This window comes from Anabrus simplex, chromosome 1 (genome assembly GCF_040414725.1).
Source record: "Anabrus simplex isolate iqAnaSimp1 chromosome 1, ASM4041472v1, whole genome shotgun sequence".
NCBI classification, from domain to species: domain Eukaryota; kingdom Metazoa; phylum Arthropoda; class Insecta; order Orthoptera; family Tettigoniidae; genus Anabrus; species Anabrus simplex.
This window is the reverse complement of record NC_090265.1, coordinates 1,688,614,600-1,688,636,983: the sequence shown is the minus strand read 5'-3', so window position 1 is coordinate 1,688,636,983 and position 22,384 is coordinate 1,688,614,600. Positions and strand designations below refer to the sequence as shown.

At 40.6% G+C, this 22,384-nt stretch overlaps 1 protein-coding gene across 7 annotated transcripts in view; it reads left to right on the top strand.

Annotated features, from left to right (window-relative positions):
- The window catches only part of LOC136858688 (uncharacterized), a 748,600-nt gene extending 726,935 nt beyond the window's left edge, over nt 1–21,665 (top strand). For all 7 annotated transcript variants that reach the window (XM_068225668.1, XM_068225667.1, XM_067138420.2 and 4 more), the window contains 7 exons: nt 1,311–1,437; nt 9,553–9,833; nt 11,429–11,636; nt 11,721–11,992; nt 12,149–12,471; nt 13,903–14,141; nt 19,167–21,665. In XM_068225668.1, coding sequence (XP_068081769.1) covers nt 1,311–1,437; nt 9,553–9,833; nt 11,429–11,636; nt 11,721–11,992; nt 12,149–12,471; nt 13,903–14,141; nt 19,167–20,840 — 3,124 coding nt within the window. In that variant the 3' untranslated portion in view covers nt 20,841–21,665. The remainder of the gene's footprint in view (nt 1–1,310; nt 1,438–9,552; nt 9,834–11,428; nt 11,637–11,720; nt 11,993–12,148; nt 12,472–13,902; nt 14,142–19,166) is intronic.
- Nucleotides 21,666–22,384: the final 719 nt, after the last annotated feature.

Sequence of the window (22,384 nt, the reverse complement as noted above, 5' to 3'; positions counted from 1 at the left end):
TTCCCTTCCGACTTCAACTGTGTTTAGGTGGGCGACACCTGTGGAGTCTCATTTTCACGCCCTTCGTGCCCCTTGTCTTTGTTTTGGCGATATCCTCATTCTTCGATGGGTCAGAACCTTCCATTTTCTCCTGATTGGTGTTAAGAGCAGGGTGTAGGTTCCTTCTAAACAGTAAGCACTATCTCAACTCTCGTATCTTATATTTTAACCTACTTAATTCTTCTTGGTAAAGCACACAGTGTTTACAATGCTCTGTCTTTTGGTATAGACAAGAACAAATTTATTACTTTATTTGATTCGTCTCGGTTTCATCCTTGGCTTTGGCAGTGTGAAAGTGACTGAGATAATAATAATAATAATAATAATAATAATAATAATAATAATAATAATAATAATAATAATAATAATGGCGTGTAGCCTCCGAAGAGGCCTGGTGCAGGTTTTTCGAGTTGACGCCGATTAAGCGACCTGCGCGTCTTTGAGGATGGGGTCCTACCTGCGATGAAGACGGCACACACCCAGCCCCGAGCCATCGGAATTAACCAATGAAGGTTAAAATCCCCGACCCGACCGGGAATCAAACCCGGGACCGCCTGGACCAATGGTCAGCACGCTAACCATTCAGCCTTGGAGTCGGACAGTGACTGAGATACGAGCCAATCCCTGTGATGAATGACCTTGAAAGTCTCGCCAGTAGGGTCGATTGCGGACTTGGGAGACGTAATATAATTTCACCTTCTGGTTCAGTGAAGAAAACAGCGGGAAACTACCTCACTGTTTTCCCTAAAACGCTTTCTCAGTGACACGAAGACTGTCTGTGACAGCTGTTGGGGATCCAACCAGCCTTCGGGCTGAAAACTCGACGTACATTATTGTTATGAATGCTTGAATTTTATTTTCCTGATTACATAACAAGGGATGGGATTTTCCTTTCCGATATTAACATTATACAATATTAGACCTCATTTGACTTTTGTAGGTGTTGAAGACATATCCTACTATACTAGATACTAAGCTTTTCTGAAGACTGTTAAGTTTCTTCTGTAGTCTAAGTCTAGAGACCCGCTTTGTTATTATGCATTTGCTCCCAGGGTTCGTATCTTCTGCCACTCTTCTCTCTTGCCCTCGTGACTTGACCCGTTCTTTGCGTCGTACCTTTTACATTGAAGAGTTTGAACTCTCATAACCCCGTTGTTTTGTCTCTTTAAGCGACATCACAGACTAGCGGTACGTAGATAAGGGGAAAACCTATTGTATTGTGTCTTCCGCCTGTTCATTGGACTCAGTACCGTGTTCTTTGGTTGTTACAGCACGCAAGCTGCGCGGGACCTGTGGTGGAACAAGTTGAACGAGGTGGTGGCTACTGAAAGGAACAAGGAACCTCGATCTACCAACATCCAAGTGCTCTACTACGACCTGGCCACCAGCATTGAATATGTAAGTATCGTTGATGATTTCTTGTTGTGATGTTAGTCCATCTGCAGTGTTCGAACCCTATTACAACTCAAACGAAATCATTTAAACTGGTTTGTTTCAGTCCTTCTAGTCGACAGCTAGAGCCTTATATGTTTCTGGAATTCATTTCAGGGAAAAATTCTGGTTCTCTGACGTTTCTTAATCCTTTACCTCATAGGCCTAAGTCGGAACTAGTGTGACACATGTTTATTCTGAGAATTGCGCGCTGCTTTTGGACAATATCACGCAGATAAAGTAAGAGTTATTGGTCTTTGGTATGGTAACAATGTTATAGGTTTTACTTCTCGCTGATTACATTCACGGTTGTCGGAGACGCCGAGGTGCCAGAATTTACTTGCCAATAAATCTATTGGCTCAAGGCTGAGGTATTTGAACACATTCAGATACCACCGGACTGAGCCGGGGTCGAACCCGTCAACTTGAGTTCTACCGTCTAAAACATTTTTTAGTGAAACTAGGTCTTCATTGAGACGTTTGTACAGAGAGTAAAAGTAAATAAATAGGAACAAACCCAGAAATTGTACATCCAGAATATATGTACAAGTGTAGAGTGTTTTTAGTTTGATATTACAGCCTGTAATAAATTAATACTTTTCCGGAAAAATACATATCAGGAGGGTTATGCAACTAGCCTCTAACTGCTAACGTGATTTTGCACGACAAGGTTTAAAAAAAAACTTGCTTTACGTCACACCGACACAGATAGGTTGTATGGCGACGATGAGATAGGAAAGGGCTAGGAGTAAGAAGGAAGCGGTCGTGGCCTTAATTAAGGTACAACCCCAGCCATGGAAAACCATCCTCAGGGCTGCCGACTGTGTGGGGTTCGCAGTCATTCGCTCGGTACGTCAAGCTTTACAAAGCATTCCACTTCTTCATGTAGTTTAGTTGGTGACTACTCATTTTTTCAGGCCATAACAGGCCATAAATATTACGCGTTTTTTCTCTAGTACCAGTAATATTGAGAGAGCTTCAGGATTTATGTAGGGTCTCGAGCTCGTTTTGTATTTATTTTGACTGTTTAGCGAGGAACTATAGTATTACATGCGGTTTGATAATGGAAATACATAAATATTGAACAAATCAAATACACAGGTAAGTTCTTTGTAACCTATGCAAAACTTATCTTCGTACGTTTGTCCCTCAATGGAGCAGGATGCGCTGATACAGAGAACTTATACAATGTTTTATGTTTGCATTTCACTTCTTTTGGGCTCTCGACTCCCAGTATGTCTGCTTCATTTTAATACCACGGATTTGCCGTGTTTATTGTGCGGTCTGTGTTCAGATGCATTATTGAAGGTGTTCCAGCGCGCAGTCTGATACCTTTATAATAAAAGCAAGTGCACGTAGGTGCGGTAAAATGGAAGTGATAATGCGTAAACTTTTTTGTTTGTTTGGTTCTTAAGAAGGAAGCCATACTTTCCAGTGTCCACTCAGTTAAATGTAACTTGAAAGCTTTTCAGTCTGTCGAATGCACAAGTTCAATAAGAATATTACACTATAGCATTCGTGTAAAAACACATACACACTATTGAAGAAGAATGTAATAGGATGACGTATGACTTTTGGTGTCGGGAGGTGTCCGAGGACTTCGGCTTTCCAGGGGCAGGTATTTTGATTTGATTCCCGGAGGCGACCTGCGCGTCGAGAGAGGATGAAATGATAGTGAAGATGACGCATACACCTAGCCCCCGTGCCAGCGGAATTAACCAATGAAGGTTAAAATTCTCGACCCTGCCTGGAATCGAACCCAGGACCCCTGTGACCAAAAGCAGCAGGCTAACCATTTAGCCATGTAGCCGAGAAATAAAAATACACACTATTAAACAAAGAATGGCTTATTTCCTTCTTAGAAGAACATCATCAGATTTTTATTCGACTGAAATAATTTTCCAAACTATTTCATTAATGTGGTGTAAATTTAATATCTTCATGTTGTGGTTTTCTCCCCCATCGTTTTTCTTGCTTCACCTAGAAATAAAAAGACTTGTTTTAACCAAGATCATTTTATTATACTAGATAGATAGATATGGTTTATTTTAACTGGCAAAGTTAGGGACACATGTACCTGTCTTACACTTAACCAATGAAATACATAAATAGCATAACATATATTTGAATAACGGAATTAAAAACAAGAGACAAACTAATTACTATGCTACTGTGCTATCCAAGTGTACATAAAATATCTATTGTAAAACACAATATAAATTAACATTTCGTTTCCTAAGTATAATAATATAATACCTGCGAAAAAATTAACATACAATGAATTGCAATAATAATAGTAATAAGGTAATAATATAGACAAACCTACTAATATTTACAATTAATTTGTCCAGTTCTAGAAAGTATATCACTAACGAATAAAATTTTTTGTGTTGTTTCGACGAAAAACATTTAAAAATGGGGTTCAGGATAAGGTTAACTATACGGGAACCACAGCTGAGTTCTCTGTAACACTTGTTGATTGATATAATAATAATAATAATAATAATAATAATAATAATAATAATAATAATAATATGAAGAAGAAGAAGAAAGGCCAGGATGAAGAGAAAAAGAAAAAATCTGTCGCACTACGAGCTCGTTTCATAGAGATATTTTGAGCACATACTTTTAAATCTTCCGTGGTTTGATATCCCTCTGACTTCCTGCGAAAGGAAGTTCCATTCACGGCTGACCACAACAGCTCCTTTTAGAAGGGTTTTCTTTTCCTGTGATCTGTATCCTTCAGATTCCATTCCATTGTTGTTCAATAGTGTGTTTTCTTTTGTTAAGGAAGAAGCCATACTTTCCAGATTTGTATTCAGGAACTAATTTAAGTGGGCTAAATTGGGAACTATCAGTCATTACCTAGAGGGAGATTCTACTAGTGTTTTCTTAAGAAATTTTAGGATCCATCATTGGTGTTTTGCACGTTGTTATTTGTCTGTTTGGAAGACAAGGTGGCATCCAGACCATTAAGATACTGTGTCTGGAGATAGTATCATGCAATAGCTTAAACTTACAGTATGCTGGAGAGATGACCTGATTGGTTTGTCTATTTGTGCTGAGACTGGCTTGTTAGCTGGGGGTGACCTGCTTCTCCAAGAACCAGGTTTATTTTTAACTACTAATCGGTCTTCACAGTGGACAGGGCTAGCTCTGAACAAGGTGTTAACAACGTGTAGCTAGAGGGCTGCATGTCCTCCTGTCTGTACATACATCATACTTCGGGGGCGCGCGGCTGTGAGCTTGCACCCGGGAGATAGTGGGTTCGAATCCCACTGTCGGCAGCCCTGAAGATGGTTTTCTGTGGTTTCCCATTTTTACACCAGGAAAATGCTGGGGCTGTACCTTAATTAAGGCCACGGCCGCTTCCTTCCAACTCCTAGGCCTTTCCTATCCCATAGTCGCCATAAGACCTATCTGTGTCGGTGCAACGTAAAGCCACTAGCAAAAAAGCTAGTATACATCGTACTACAAACGTACCCGCAATGTGCGTCAATAGAACGCTGAAATAATCGTCTGTATAATTACTTTAGAACAGTTATCACTGAAGTGGAGAAAGAAACATTTCCGACAAGTTACAAAGTTTACAGTAGTGGTTTTTTTCTCTGTTGCATACTTCATATATTTTATTGAGGGCTCGTGCAGTGGTAAAAGGGCCTCGGTGGTTCAGCAGTATCTTAAGAATTGTCTGACCAGCTCTCCAAACGAGTAAGGGAAGAATTGTCAACAGTAGAGTGTCGGCCTCAGGATTCCAAGACCGGCAGAGCTGGTCGGATTTTTAAAGGGCGGTAAAAAGTAGTACGATGTCGGCATGTAGAAGATGTCTGATGACACATTTTTTGTTTACCCGACAGCATGAACTAAGTATTCAGATATAGAGATCTGGTTTATTTTGTCATCTAATGGAATAAAATGGAACGTCGAAATTGACGCGCAGGTAACATAAATGCCGGTACCCGGTAGCTGAGGCCGTATTATTATTATTAAAAGGGCTGCCTGGCCGAGGCAGTAAAGGTGTACTCGGTTCACCCGGAAGGACGTGGGTTCGATTCCCCGTTAGCAAGTCGAAAAATTTAACAATTGACATTTCTGCTTCCGAAGGTGCACATGGGCCCTGAGATTCACTCAGCATGCACCAAAGATGAGTACCAGGTTAATTCCTGGGGGCAGTCCGGTTCCATAGCTAAATGGTTAGCGTGCTGGCTTTTGGTCACAGGGGTCCTGGGTTCGATTCCTGGTAGAGTCGGGAATTGTAACTATCATTGGTTAATTTCGCTGGCACAGGGGCTGGGTGTATGTTTCGTCTTAATTATTTCATCCTCATCACGACGCGCAGTTCTCCTACGGGCATCACATCCAAAGACCTGCACCTGGCGAGCCGAACATATCCTCGGACATTCCCGGCACTAAAAGTCATTTGCCATTTCATTTCCTGGGGGACGAAGGCGGACGGGCATAGAGTTAACCACCTAGTCAATCAAATGCCGAGTTACGGATGGTGCAAGGCTTTACGTTCCACCCCTCCAAGGGTCTTCATGACCTGTACGGAGATGTCTTTAATTATTATTATTATTATTATTATTATTATTATTATTATTATTATTATTATTATTATTATTATTATCATCATCATCATCATCATCATCATCTCACACTGCCCTAATCTGTTGTCGTTCCATACCGCCTTTCTAAAAACTGCGTTCTAACAAATTAAGATATAAGAGAGGTCCGTTGCAATTTAGACGGTGCTTCTTATTGGAACTATCATGTGGAGCCTGCAGGAAGGATGTTATGTTGGAAGACGAGGAGCATTAAGACGATTTTATTGGATAGCTGTGATCCTCCGTTGTGAAATGATGGCACTTAAGCCAGAAGCGATAGTTGAGGTGTTTCATCGCGACGTGCTGTTTTATTTCAACATTTGCTATAGGTATTGGTCATCTCTGCCGTGACTCAGTGATCTCTACGACTGTCCTGTCTTAATGTCTTCAAACATTTTGCTCGAGGTACATCTCGCTAACATGACCTGAATATGATAGAATAAAACTCGAGGTGGCACGTAGGAGAACGGTTATGTCACTGGTTGATATCAGTCGAGAGTATGGTGGTAGGCTTCAGGAAGTGCCTCTCGGACTTTCCACAGGAACATTTATCAGTTTAAAAATGTGTTTGATGGCCCCATAAACAACGGTTATCGCCATAGTATAAACGCGAAAGTTTTTTAAATTTGCGTTACGACGCAGTGAGGTAAATAGATCTTATGGGAGAAGAAAGGGCGAGTGGGAAGGAAGCAGCCGTGGCGTGCATTAAGGCACAGCTTCTGCACTTTGCTTGGTCTGAAAATGGGAAACCACGGACAACTATCTTCAGATGTGGCGACAGTGAGGTTCGTACCCACTGTCTCCCGAATGCAAGCTCATAGCTGCGTGACCCTAACTGCACGGCCAACTTGCTCGGTGAAATAAGTTAATGGAATAAATCTTAGTTGAGGTCTTGGGGAGGAGCTAAAATGTAGACTGTGTCTTCCGAAGGTCACTGAGCTGACTATTCAGCCATAGAAGGCGGATGCTTTCATCGCCAGTCTTGAGTCTTCTTTTTTTTAGTGTAATGAGAGGTTCATATTGCTCTGCATTATATTTTAATATTTACTTTATTGTTTTGCTTTACTTAGGCATAATAAATCAGTGTGTCTTGCTGTTTTGAATGGTTTGTTTTTAGATAACAGTTTTTCTAATATATCTGAAAGGTAATTCCAACCGTCCCACACAGGCAGTCAGTAGGAAAGTGTCGAGTTCAGTTTGCGTGGAGCAGTTCCAATGTTAACCGGAAGGTCACAGTTCACTGGGGTGGAGTTTACTTTGGCAGTGGGGAAGCGTCTGGGGATCAGAAGGAAAATAAATATTCTTTAGCCACAGTTTCATGTAGAGTGCAGGACTCCTAGTGTGGAAAGAAATATACTGGCTATGTCCACGGCCCGGTGTCTGTCTGGATGAAATTCAATAGACGAAGATATTATTATTATTATTATTATTATTATTATTATTATTATTATTATTATTGTCTCTGTTTTACATAATCAAAAGCGTAAAAAGCCTAATACCTGTGTTACATCGTCACCAAGGCGGCCACAGTTGAAATAGGTGCAGCAAGCTTGCTTGATTATGTTTAAAAAAAATCGTGCGCCGACAGCGGTGACGCAGTTGGTTCATCATCGAGCTCGATTCCTGCTAAGGTGGGTACTGTTTCCATGTTGAACTCGTGAAGGATAAAGTTCCGACTCTCGGACCATTAGCAGTTAGAACTCACGTTAAGTGACCATCATTTTTATTTTATCTGAATACTGTCCTGACCCACTTTACACACTGCTCGAACCAGGCGGAGTGGGTAGCGGCAATTTCACTGCCATACCTTGAGAACGTGGGCCGACAGAAATTCTGATGTCGTCGTGTATTGTCTCAAAATGAATCTTGTACTTTGTATTCTGGGAGTATTTCACTGCACTATTAGCAAATAGTCCACCAGGAAGTGAACATTCTTATGGTTGCTGCTGGTCAGGAAACGTCCCGTATCTGACCGGATGTAGATATTGCAGCAGCCGAGACTGGCGCCTGAGAATCAGCGACTGTGTGCGGAAACAGTCCTGAATTAATTTCAGTGATAATATATATTTTTTTACGTTCCATTTTACGATTTTTAGAGACATAGATTTGCGGAAATTTTGTCCCGAGGGCGTTATTTTACGTTTCGGTAAATGCATCTTCAAATACCGCCCATTTGAAGAGAAATCGAACTAGCCAGCTTACGCTCATGAAGTCAGCTTTAATACGTGAGCCACTGAGCCTGGCAGTCGTTCACGTTCCTTTGCAGTTGGGCTTTAACGTACTATCCATGTGTCCGACAGCTTAGCAGGAGAGCATATACCATCGACCATTTCTGTTGTACATGCAGATGGTGGGACTCGACCAAGTCCCTGCAGTGTGTCATCACAGATTGCTCTGTATTCAGCTCTTTACTAGCTTATAAAATTTGAGTGGAGAAATAAATAGTTAGGATGAATAAATGTCCTTTTAACTGTTTTTGGGTTTAAGAAACTGTTAGTGCCAAAGTTCCACCCTGGAAAGAGGTTTCAGTGAATCTACTGACACGGGCCTCTCACATTTTAATGCTTATGAAATCTCAACTGATAGCAACAAGATGAGATCTCACAACCTTCAGAAAAGGGGGCATGTGTTTAATCAAATGAGTTACTCACCCAGTTAACAGAAATTAGGAGACGACAAAAGTCTTCGTCCATTACCTCTCTCCACTGATGTGCGTAAGGACACTTTTATGCTAGCAGTAAGAAGTAGCAAATTTTGGCAGCTAAATGTGTTGCTTAATCAGATGTCACAATACAACTGTGCTGCTTGTCTGATTACACCTTGCATAATTCTAGCTCCAAGTAATTTAATAAAATACTCAAGTGCACATTGCGCTAACCCAAGTTACGGTTTAGTTTCTACATCCCCTAGTGGGTGGGGTCGGTAGAATACATCCACTTAAGAAGTGACTAGAAGGGGTACCAGGTGCTCTCAACTTGAGAGCGTGGGTTGACGACCACGGTTCCCATAGCTGTGTCTGGCATTGCTTCCATTTGTGTGAGGCTCCTTTCATCTTTGGTCAACTCTTCTTTTATGATCCGACGGTATTAGGTTTGCAAGGCCTGGGGAGATTTCCACGCCCTTTGTGGCCCTTTTTTCTTCTTTTGCCGATACTTTCATTTTTGAAGCGTCGGTCCTCTTCCACTTTTCTTCTGATTAGTGTTAATATAGGATGGTTGCTCCATTGTACTTCCTCTTACGACAATAATCATCACCAACACCACCTGCTGGACTGAGTGGGATAGTGGATGTATTTCTATCCTGCCTCTTCAAGTAGGCCTAACTGTATATTATTGTGAAGGACGAGTTTGGCTGTTTTGACAACTGGAAGTTATTCTGTGTTGTGACTAACTCTCATTACTGACCTTGGTCTCTTTTCTCCTTTCTGAAAATACATATTATATTTTGTTTCTAAATAGATTTAATGTTTTGCTTGTAGTGCAAGACGTTCAGCATCGGCCCTGAAGAGACAGCTCGGTCGTGCATTCGATTGGCTCTGCAACATCTGGAAATGCGTGGTCTTGATCCCGATGACTTCCAGCTGTGGGCCAAGACTGCTCGCGAGGAATCGCCATATCCTCTGATTGGTCACGAGCGCCCTTTTGCCATCAAGCTGAGCTGCTTACGAGATGGACTAAGTACAGAGGAGGGCTTCGATTTGGATCACTGCAACAACGTGCATGGGCCCGACCCTCTGGCCAAATGCCAGTTCATTCTCAGGTGAGTACATGTTTGTAGTAAAATAAGGATGGGCAGGAAGAAAGTGGTAAAAATATAATTCTTCATTGTACAAGAACTCTTATCACATTCATTGTTCTGCTTAGTGATGGGTGTCTGATCTCTCTGAACTAGCCACTTTTGTCTGTTTTATACTATTTTACAAGGTTACTTTAATATCTTAACTATTGGGTGAAATGTTCAGGAATTCTAGGATTAGGGACATCATTTTATTGGAGATAGATAAATACATTTCTTATTTATTTATACTATCCGTAAGCAATCGTAGGCCAAAATTTTCTTCATTACCTCCACTGTCACTGCATCAATCGGCATCCTGTTTTCACCATCTGAAATTTCATCTGCAACTATTTCGTCCAAAACATTCTCAATTTCGTCAGGATTATTAAACGTTTTATTCCATCAATAAATCCCAGAGAAAACCATGTTCTCGGCTTGTAAACAAGATTTACAAGTTCGACTCTGTTTGATTTTCGAGTATATCGAAAACGATGTACAGTAAATGTTACCAAAAAAAAAAAAGAAAAAAAAAGAAAGAACATAGAAACTAACCTCAGGAATCAATATCAGAGTTTCATTGATGGATGTTTTCCTGCTTTTTGATGCCATCAATGGGAAATACAACCGATTATGTGAACCAGTTTTTCTAAAACGTCTATAGAATGCTTGATACAGAAACTTAAAACACCAGTTGATGTGTTCGGCAGTAAATTTTTTAAATTTATTTATGTATTAATTTTATTTCATTTATTTATTTATTATTTTATTTATTTACTTATTTTTTTTGAGCCTCCGTGGCTCAGACGGCAGCGCGTCGGCCTCTCACCGCTGGATACCGTGGTTCAAATCCCGGTCACTCCATGTGAGATTTGTGCTGGACAAAGCGGAAGCGGGACAGGTTTTTCTCCGGGTACTCCGGTTTTCCCTGTCATCATTCATTCCAGCAACAATCTCCATTCTCATTTCATTGCATCTATCAGTCATTAATATATCACTTTGGGAGTGGCGATCCCATCGTACTAACAGCCTACATACGCTTCATTCATTACATCCCTGACCCGGTCAATGACTGGAAAACAGGTTGTAGGTTTTCATTTTCATTTTATTTTTATATTTATTTATTTATTTATTTATTTATTTATTTATTTATTTATTTATTTATTTATTTATTTATTTATTTATTTATTTATTTATTTATTTTCCTTAAATTCTACTTGTACAATCCAGGAGGGGCAGATAGAGAAAGGGCAAGCTCCACATAAATGGAAGTGCCTCCATCCCCACATATGTATGTTTACATGAACTATTTTGAGGATGGTTGCTCAGTTATACTTCTTCTTAAAACAGTAATTACCACCACCACCACCACCACCACCACCACCACCACCACCACCACCACCACATTACCTTACATAAACTCTACTGAAAATTTACAGATGTGTAGGCAATTGCAAGAGTTTTGTTGTTTAACATTTATTTAGCCATAGAGTACAAATATTAAATTGGTTGTTCTGCATTGTAGTATTTTCTTTGTGGTCCATAATACTGGGTTTTGATTAGTGCTCTTTGCCCAACAGAAGTAAGCGTAAAGCCAGTGAGAGCACTCCCAGTTCGGAGAGCAAGAAGGGCAGCAAGAAGAGCCGCAAGACCCCTATCCGTATTCGTCAGGTGTTCCGACGCAGCACCAGCAAGGGGGAAGACTGTGTAGACGCTCCTACAGGCACGCTCTTTGGTCTGCCGCTGTCTCGAGTTGTGAACGGCGAGAACATGCCTCGGCCGGTCATGGTTAGTTCTGTCCTCCACCAGCGCGTTTATCCAACTTACTTCACCTAACTCGAGTGTTTTCTCACTGCTACTTTTTATTTTCAGGCTATGCTGCAGCAAGTTTTTATGAAAGGCCCCTTCACCCAAGGCATCTTTCGCAAGTCAGCGAATGCAAGACTTGTCCGTGAACTGCGGGACAAGATGGATGCTGGGGAGGAGGTGCAGCTGGACCATGTGCCGGTCATGGTGACGGCTACTCTGCTCAAAGAGTTTGTTCGGTCCCTGCCTGACCCACTGCTGTGTTCCCACCTTTACCCTCTTTGGATGGAGGCTCTAGAGTGTGCAGACGAACAGGAGCGTTTGCTGAGAATCAAAAGGTATGTACAGTCACCATATTCTAGAAAAGCAGATTTGAAATTGAGAAGCATGAATTCTTTAAATAATTTCATTTGCAAAATATGGCAGGTGTATAACATTAATTGGATTTTAAACATTAATCTCATGTTCATTGCAATGACTTTGTATTCTTTCAGTGTGTTGGACCAGATGCCAAAGGCAAATTTGTCCCTGTTGTCACTGTTCTTGTGTGTTCTCCACCATATCGCCCGTCGGTCGTCCATCAACCTGATGTCCCCTGCGAACCTTGGAGTGTGCGTCGGTTCAAGTCTGTGTTGGGCGCCGACCCCTGCGGCTCTGACACCAGCGTCCTCGCGGCCAATACCTACCCTCGTTGAGCTGTTGGTGACCCACTGTGAGCTGCTGGTCGGTCCTCACGTTCCTCACCTGCTGGGAGACCCGCCCGAGAGAGATCCCACTCGCCAAGACAGCGGGGCTGAGGAGTCTGATAGCCTACATTGTGAGTTTTACTACTTCACTGTTACTACTATTAATGGCACTAAGGGTTGTGTTCAAGAACAAGGCTTTGAGCGGCTACTTTATAAAGTCTACTTTGATAGCAAAATCTAACTTTGCTGTAAGTCTGCTTCATAGATGCTACTTTCTCCAAAATCAACTTCTGCTGAAGTATACTTTGCAAATTCAGTATTTTATGAACTGTATTTGAGGTTGGCAATGATAATATCTGTAATAATAATAGAAAGCAAGAGAAGAGCGACATGTTTCAAGCATTTTTAGTTATTTCTGATCAAGCCTAGCATATCATAATTTTTCATGGTGAACTTTTTTTCCCATCCATGGAAGAAAATAAAAAGATTGTTAGCTTGTGAAAACTTGACCAAATCAGGTCTTTTTCTGGCAATCGGTACAAATACACTTCTAATTATTCTGCTGACTGTTGGCAGGCTTACACTTCGTAAGTAATAAAAAAAAAAAATAATAAGGCCTATAACTTGAACATTGTGGTTATTCATTTAACATATTAAATCAGTTACATATAAAAGCATTACAGTAAACAATAAATTAATAAGTCTCTTAATTCACACTTACTCGTGGCATAATGTCTTAAAACAATTAGCAGTTGTATCGTTGGAGGAATTAGTAGTCCTCTTTGATTTCATTGAACATGGCAAAGATGTTTAATACTATTCGTTCATATCGAATTTGTATCTACGTTAAATTCGCTATCCCTGTAGAACTCAGGTGGGTTTTGCGCATCTCGTATGACCCAAGGAGGAGTATATGCAGCTGGACATCTTCATGATCTTCACAAACTGGATTATGTTTATCCTCTACAGTCAACTTTGTGAAGTCAAAGTATGGTCATTGACTTTCTGCAGTCTCAACTATGAATAAGAAAATGGTGACTTTGGTGGATATAAAGTAGACTTTGCCTCACAGTCTTGTTCTTGAATAATACCCTAAACTGTTGTGCATTGCATGCTGTACTGTTGAGCAGTATCATGGATGAGACTTCTGAACCTTCCTTAAAATATCAAACTGTTGTCAAAGGTAGTCATACATTCACGTATTTGGAATTTGACTTTCGGCGCTATGTTGTTTTTGATAATGAATGTATGAATAAATGAATAAAAAATAAATTATTACTACGTACATTTAAGGAATAAACATGGAACTCTTTTATTCACCTTCAAATTTGTTCGTTGAATAAAATTTTATTTTTGTTTCCACTTTGTTCAGAGAGGATGGTTGCCTAGTGGTACTTCTTCTTGAAATAAGTCACCCCAACCACCGGTCAACTGAGAATTATGACATTTGATTCATTATTTTCTCTTCAGTTAAATACAAAGACATTTGCTCAGTATAACATGATTTTGATGTTTGTGATATATTCATGTGAAGTACAAATGGGTGTGATTTCCTGTTGCAGCGGGTGGTCTTAGGAGGGATGACTCGTCAATCGACAGCTTAGAACGTGAACTGATGGAACCATGTCCACCTCCTCGTAAGGACAAGATGTCCCTGAGCAGAGATTCTGGACTAACGATGTCGGACTCTCAGTTGTACACGCCGGACGAGGAAGAGAGCGGGTCGACGAGCTCGGGATCGGGGCGAGCCTTGTACCCTCCAACGCAACCTGCGTGCTACGATATGCATGCTCACAATAAGGTAAGCATTCTTGTTGGTGTGACAATAGCAGACGGGTGATTGAACTTACAAGCTTAACTGTTTAAAATCTGAAGTGTACAATCCTTGTATTGGGATTGAGGTATGAGACTCTTCCTTTGTCTTAATTTCCAGTTCTCTCCTGGGTCAGGTTATGAATGAATGACCTCCATCATCCCCTGTCTCTCCACCATTCTCTTCCTGCTTCTAATATTTCTTATATCTTTTGTCCTCCCTTCTATACTCTCCTACACTGTATCCATCCACCTCTTCTGAGGCTTTCTGGATTGAGTTGCTCAAGGCGGTTAAGGTGCTTGCTTTCTAAGCCCAAGTTGGCAAGTTCAGTCCTGACTCAGTCCGCTGGTATTTGAAGGTGCTCAGATACGTCAATCCCATGTCAGTAGATTTACTGACATACTAAAGAACTCTTGCAGGATGAGATTCTGGAACAGTGGCATCTCCAAAAACAGTAAAAGTACTTAGTGGGACGTAAAAAGCAACAACATTATTATTCTGAGGCCTTCCTTGTGGTCTCTTTCCTATTGATCTCTCTGGGCATAATTTCTTTGCAACTTGGTCTTTTCCAGTCAAATCATGTGATTATACCATTTCAGCTTGCTTTTTCCTATCCTGTCCTGTAGTTTCAAAACTCCAATCCTCTTGCTAGTCTCTCCATTTCTAATTCTGTCTTTTCTTATCTTCCCTGCAATACCTCTAAGGAATTTCATCTCCGTCGCCTGAACTGTACTCACATCTCGTTTTGTTGTCTGTGTACCCGTTACATATGTCTATATAGGTAGATACCGCATTTACTCGTGTATTAGACCCCCTCCCTGGCTTTTCCAGACAAAGAAAGTGAAAAAAGTAAATCTCGCATATAAGACCCCCCAACGTAATTCATCAGAGAAGAACAACGATTCCGCTTCAAAGTGGGTACAAGTCTTATTGCAACTCCAATGGCATCGCACAAATTTGTGAATAGTTTCGTTCATACGACCTATGCAATGAAAACGCGTCAAATACATGCGGTACATCTGTGCTTCGTAGTTAAGAAATGTCCGCTTGCATAGCGAAGGTCTACTGCAGCTCTGATGACGTCAGTCGCACAAATAGGTGAATAGGCCTAGCTTCGTGTCCGACCCGCGCATTGCAAGCATGCATCGGTCATGCTATATGTCTGTGTTTTGCAGTTAATAATGTCCGCCAGCGTAATAGCGCAATTAGTTGCTGTTCTCAGGAGTCTGACTTCGATTCCTGGTACCATACTGCCAGAGATTTACGAATGGCAGGAAGGTTGATATAGGATAAAAAGCGGTACATGTAACCCCCCTCCACTGGGGGTGTGTCTAAAAAGAGCTGTACCACCTCGGGATGAGAAAATGAGTTCACTTTAGTTGAGAAATATTCGCATTTGTTGCTGTTTATACAGCAGGCAAGATCATTAACAAAGTATAGGTATATATTTGGAGATAAGTAAGTTTAAAACATGATCAAAGCTATCCAGTTAAAACAATTGTTTTACTCGCCAACGTACCTAACAAATAATAATAATAATAATAATTTTATGTCCCCACGCACTTTAAACGATTTTCGGAGACACCAAACAAAACATATTAGGGTATGCGTTAATAAAAAAAGACGCAACGAACGTTCGGAACTAAACATTATGATAATAAAACGCATTACCACCACACCTGTAGATATCCATAAATATGGTATATTTTCCTGTTATTTGTTTTTATTCTTTCCGTCGAGGAACTTTTGGCACACCTAACCTAAACAATGTGGTCTGTCTTATCTCATGGACAGCTGTTTACATAAATCCTGATGTGATAAATGTGGAGAACAAGCATGAAATGTACTTAAAAATAGGGTCTGTGTTTCAACAGCCGCAGTTCTCAAAAGAATGTTTCCAGTTACTATGTGTTACATTCGGAAGTACAACTCGTAACATATGCTAGTTATCAGCTGATGGTTTGGCATGCCTTCTACAGTACAGCTTTATTCGGAAGAAGTGGCTTCTGCTACATATACACCAACTGGGAATATCAGGGACCATCTCCAGAAACCATTTGGGAATAGATTCACACTGTTTAGACTCTATAGTCGGGAACGAAATTATTTCTAAATGGTTCAAAAAGACGGGACCTTGTATACACTCAATTGCAGTGCATGTCTCAAAGAGAATGAAGCATGGCTGATGTGACTGACGAGATGGCAGTGAAGATGACATCACTTAAATTACCGACATGCCGGTAGCAAGGCAGGGAAGTTGGCGGCGCACGGCGATAATTCAAATGAAAGCAGTGATCAGGTTTACTGTGTGGTAGGCCTACTGCTGAACTGACGGAGACAAATGACTGGCCATTAAATTCTTTTGTATCAATATTTATTTATGTAACACGATACCCTTATCCCTTTTGCTACGGGATCGAGTATGAAGTGAGACAAATCTTCGTAGCGAGTTTTTATGGCCGTATGCCCTTCCTGACGCAACCTCACCGGAGGAGATGTAACAAATGACGTGATATGAGTAACTAAAACAGACTTTTATGTGTACCGTAGGCCTAAAAGTCGTGTTCACCATTTATTGTCTTTTTACGTTTAGAAATGCTGCCTTCCGATGAAAATAGCCAGCATAACTTAAATACATTCTGAGTTTGTTAAATAATAGTATAGAATGTTTACATACACAATTTATAGCTCTTTACAGCCTAGAAGTCATGTGTTCGCTGCACAAAATTTTGAGGTTATCACATATTTGACCCCCCCCCCCCCTTTACTATTTTTGGCTGTAAAAGTCGGGGGAAAAAAGGGGTCTAATATGCGTAGTAATACTAAATACGGTAGTAGGCCTAACTTGAATACTGAACTTCATTGCATTTCCTTCAAATATCTTGGTTCCACAGTACATCCCTCACACTTTGGTAAAAACCATTTGCTTGTTACACTCTTTTTCCAATCTCCTCAGTTATCTTTCCAACCTCTTTGATTACACTTTCATGGTACTTGAAGGTTTTCACAATGTCCATTTGTTTTCTGTTTACTTCCTTCCTTCCTCTTGTCATCACTACTCTTTTACTCTTCTACCACCTTATTCCGTACATCAACTTGTTCTTGTACATCCTTTTCATTTTCTCCCCATCACCTTTGAACATTAGGGCCTTATCTGTCAACTTCTGTTTTACACACTTGTTGAATTCATCCATGACTGTGATTAAGAATATGGCAACAGCAAGCTTTGTAAGTTGTAAATCTCATTATAGAGCTGTATTGGAATTCAGAATAAGAAGTTGATACATTAATATAAACCACCTTTCCAGTACATAGCAATCCTTTATATTTAGGATAAAACCTACCTTGAATTAGGTCATTCTGGCTGGTGATGCTCACAAAGTATGATCGAAACTTGTCCTAATTTTAATATCTGTTAATGATTTTATCCTAAATATAAAGGATTGCTATGTATTGGAAAGGTGGTTTTTATTAATGTATCAACTTCTTAACAGCACGCTTCCCTGACCAAGTCATGTTTCCATACCAAACAATTTTTTCCTCTTATTTCAATCTGTATATTGCTAACTCAGTAGGAAGCTTTTATCATTTGCACTTCTTATTAATATTGATTAATGTTCATTATTAACTTACATTATGAATTCATTGGGTAGCAGTAAATTAAATGATCACATCATAATTACATTTTATTTAGTGTTTTATTTATTTTCTATGTTACTATGGCTTCTCACTCTAGAATTATGGATGATAACATCATAGTTTTTATAAAACCTCTCCCTAAACCTCACATAATCAATACTTAAATGGGAATGGTTTTTTTTCTATTTCCTTTACGTTACGCAGACACAAATGGGTCTTAAGGCGACAACGGAATAGGAAAAGGACTTAGGAGTAGGAAGGAAGCAACCATGGCCTTAATTAAGGTACAGCCCGAGCATGTGCTGATGTGAAAATGGTAAACTATCTTCAGGGCTACTAACAGTTAGGTTCAAACCCACTATCTCCTGAATGCAAGCTGGTAGCTATGTGATATAAGCCGCGCAGCCACTTGCTCGGTAGGAAACAATGTGCATTATGCTTGCACCCGAGTGAGAAAAGATCAACCCATATTATATCGCCTGCAATCATGCAGTCCACCAACCTCTCGCTCATTGGTGAGTTATGAGCCTTTAGTTTGAGTTGGATATTTGTGAAATCAATCTGTGTGACATTCTACTGTATAATTCTCACCGTATAGTATTAATACGTGTGATACTGTAGCATTTTTCAAAATTCCTGCTCCTTGGCTGAATGGTCAGCATAGTGGCCTCCGGTTGGGTCCTAGGTTTAGTTCTCGCCCAAGTTGAGGATTTTAGGCGTGTTTGGTTAAATCCTCTAGCTCGAGGGCAGGGCGCTTTTTATCATCTTGATACAAAACTTCATTTACATGCAACACATCACACTACAAACCACCATAGAAGTACACAACAGTGAATTCATCCCTCCATGTAGGGTTTGTGCCAGGAAGGGCATCTGGCCGTAAAACTGGGTTCAGTCCATATTAGTGCCAGCCCCAGTTGATTGGAAAAAAGCCTGGAAAGAAGAAGTTAGCAGTTGTATCTCATTTCACTTCATTTTCATGCAGGTCTGCTTTAGGTAATTCTGAACTTGTGACAATTTATACTATATTCTCATATTATAGCCTTATGTTGAAAAGTATGCATATTAAAAGATCATTGTTAGATATTTGTGGTAATAACAAAATGAGATATTTTTCGTTGCTCATATCAAAATCGTATAGTTTTTGATACCATTTATGATATTAAAAAAGGACTAGGCCATTTGAGGATTAAAACACTGGTAATGATTTTGTGACTGTTTAGTAGATATGAAGAGCATCATAGCACAGGTTAAAAAAACTATTCCCTATCTGGTAAATTGCTGCTCACCATCTGTTTACTTAACTTGAACTTGTCTAAATATTGTCCTCAATTTGTTAGCTCTTTCTAACATGACACCTTTCTTTTGTTGTAGGTGACACCTTCGTTTTCCGTTCCTGCTGCTACATCAACACCAACAGGAACAGTCCACCAAACAGACTCCAGCCACTCTGCTCTCGCCCCCCCTACCACTCGAGAATACGTTCGTGTGTATGGTGGCTGGGAGGAACGTGTTCAAGAGTGTTGCAGGACAGACGACTCCGTTTATGCCCGCCCGAGCCGTCACGCGAGCAGCAACGGCGTCATTAACCCTAACTTTCAACGTCAAGATTGGTTCAGACAAAGATCCCATCTGAAAAGGCTCAACAGTGGAGGTACGGGTAGTCCAGCCAGTTCAAAATCGAGCCATCAGATGTCCGGGTCCAGCAGTGGCAGTGCATCGTCTGGTGTTGGTGGTCTTCACCACCATAATTATAGAAGTACAAACTCAAGTGGACTTATGAGACGTAGTGCTTCTGAAGAATCTCTCCTCAATGACATTACTGAACCCAGTTCTTATGATGGAAACAGTACCTCGGGACTCAAGAGGCCTGCCCTGCACAGAAAAGGATGTGCTCCTCCACCACCCCCTCCGCTTAATTCATCGACTAGTTCGGATCCAACATTTTCCCGTTACAGTCCAAACACTCCTATAACAAGGTCGAAATCAGCTCATCACTTGTGCAGTGAATCAGATTCCCAGGGACATTCTTATTTGCATCAGGACATTGTTTCATCCGATAGAAATGAGGATAGCAGTCTCAGACTACAACAAGGTGGCCATCGGAAAGCTACCCGAACGTCCATGGAAGACTGGTCTCGTTCCCGTTCGACCCCACACATCTCAGCTTTGGACGAGGTCGACCGCTCGTACGACTCGAGCACGCTTTCCGATGACGATTCCACGCCTCACGTGTCGCGTTCCAACTCTCGAGGCAAGGACTGTGCGGCTGCGAACTCTGCGTGGGAAACCGCTTATGGTTCAGCGCCGTCGGAGCTCCTCGTCCATGCAGCCCCTGTGAATATTCAAGAAGAAAGTTCTAGCGATTCAGAACAACGTGCCATCAAGTCGACCGTTACAACTTCCACTCCGAATTCTCATTACAACAGTGTTGCACAGTTACCAACCTCCTCACCGGTGGCTAGCCGCCATGACACTGTAGCTCCTCCCCTACCGCCGAAACGTACCTCTGTGGACATTAAGTTACGCCATCTGCCACCAGTACATGTAGATACGTCGCCAAACATTACGCCTACCAAATCTCCTGCAGTTCGTCCTCAGAGTTGTTATGCAACTGCTGAAGAGACAATGCAGTGGGAATCTGCTGAAGCACAAACACCAAAGAAAGCTCCGGAACGTCGAGGACGCCTGAGGCACAGGGATGGCGGAAACAGGGCATCTCAGAGATCAAAATCCCTACCTCCTCCTCCCGGTGAGAAAGAAGAGGAAAATGTTAAAGTTACAGAAGAGCCCAATCACACTCCAAATGTTTGTGGTGAAATCTCTTGGAGTGTTTCACAGCTGAGGACACTTTTCGCCAACGGTAACCGACCTCCCCCCTATCGTCCACCCCCAAGCGTGATCCCGAGTTACAGGGCGCCGATCACGTCTTATCATTTGGGAAACAGCAGTCAGTCCGAACGCTATGTCGTGTCACGTCGGCTACTGCTCGAACCGTGTCCGAGATTACGAATGGATTCCACTGATGAAGAAGAGTCATATGTTTAGCAAACCTTATACAGTGCTTCGAAAAACTAATTAGTATCTGAGCATGGTTACCATTGTACCTTTGGTTGGCCACTGGTGTTAATTACATAGAAATCCCGATTATGTCTTGGGAACATTAGCAAGTCCAAAGAGAATTTATTGTTCTTGTTGTTCTTTTGTTTTTCAGTGACTGTAAAATCTGTTAGGAGATTAGTATGTTATAACATGCCTGGGCATCAGCAATGAGATGACTGTTTGTTTGCCAACACATTTTTTTATGTGGTAAAATTGTTTCTTGGTCTTTCTTATATTAGTATTGTAAGCAGCATCAAAACAATGTTGTGTAGATGAAGAATGACTAATATTGGATTTTAGTCCAATAGCATTATAATTGTATAGATTATATAGAAAATAGTAGTTGATAGATTTGTTGACATTGGCCAAAGCTAAAGAATATGTTGTTCATTAGTACCGTCTTACAGACATTGTTCTGTACCACTTATGAAAATGCTTGCTATTGTTGAGAGATGGGACCAGTGTGCAGGAGGAAGAATTAGACAGTCTTTTCGAAGCTCTGTAAAATGTTTTAACCCCGTAACTTAACGTACCTGAAGGACTTGTGACTGTTGTTGTAAACGTTAAATGTAGGTGCTCGACGATAGAAGTAGCTTCGCACTACTTACGGAGACTGCAGTTGACAATTTGCCATTTGTGTTGAATAAATATAGGTGCTAGATATAGACAAGTAGCTTTGCATGACTTGTGAAGAATATTTCGAGACTGCTATTGAATTTGTAAGTATAATTCTATTTGCCATCTTCGTTGAATAAATGTTATTATCTTGCATTATAATGTGTATCTTTATGTGACTTATGTTCTTTTCTCCACTGCCTCCCACACCATCCTCTGATTGCAATGCCATACATAGAAAGAACCACACATTTGAGGACTGCATGCACCATGCATGTAAATAAACGTTATCTGAAATACATCCTGCATCCCTTTGTGTCTGTACAAACATATAAAAAAATAAATGTTGTGCACTAGTAACATAAACTCCTAATTGCATATAAATTAAAAATACATAAACTAATAAGCTATAATTGATGTTAATACATCTTAGGTTGTGCTCAATGATGGAGGAATCCAATTCTGATGTTAGGCCTTACCTTAACCATATCTGAAAATCTGCTTTGAGGGAAAGGAAACTTGTAATGGACAAGTAAAAAACAGAAACTCGTTTATACAGCCAAGTAACATAATTTTACAAGTACCTTGCTTTAGCTCCACATATACTGTATGTTTTGAGACCTCAGTTTTAGTGGTTTTTAATGCCCACTTCCAACAATTCTGTATGGGTTGATTGTTTCTCTACACCCCTGTATGCTTTGTTTTTTAAAAAACATTAAACTTCTATCAACAAACAACAGAACCAACATGATTCAATGTTACTAACAATTTTTTAAGGAATATTGATTGTATTTTGTTACACTGTTCATGAGTTCTGTAAATGTCCATAAAATTAATTTCCTCATTTGAAAAGCTGTGGACAAAAGTGAGTACAA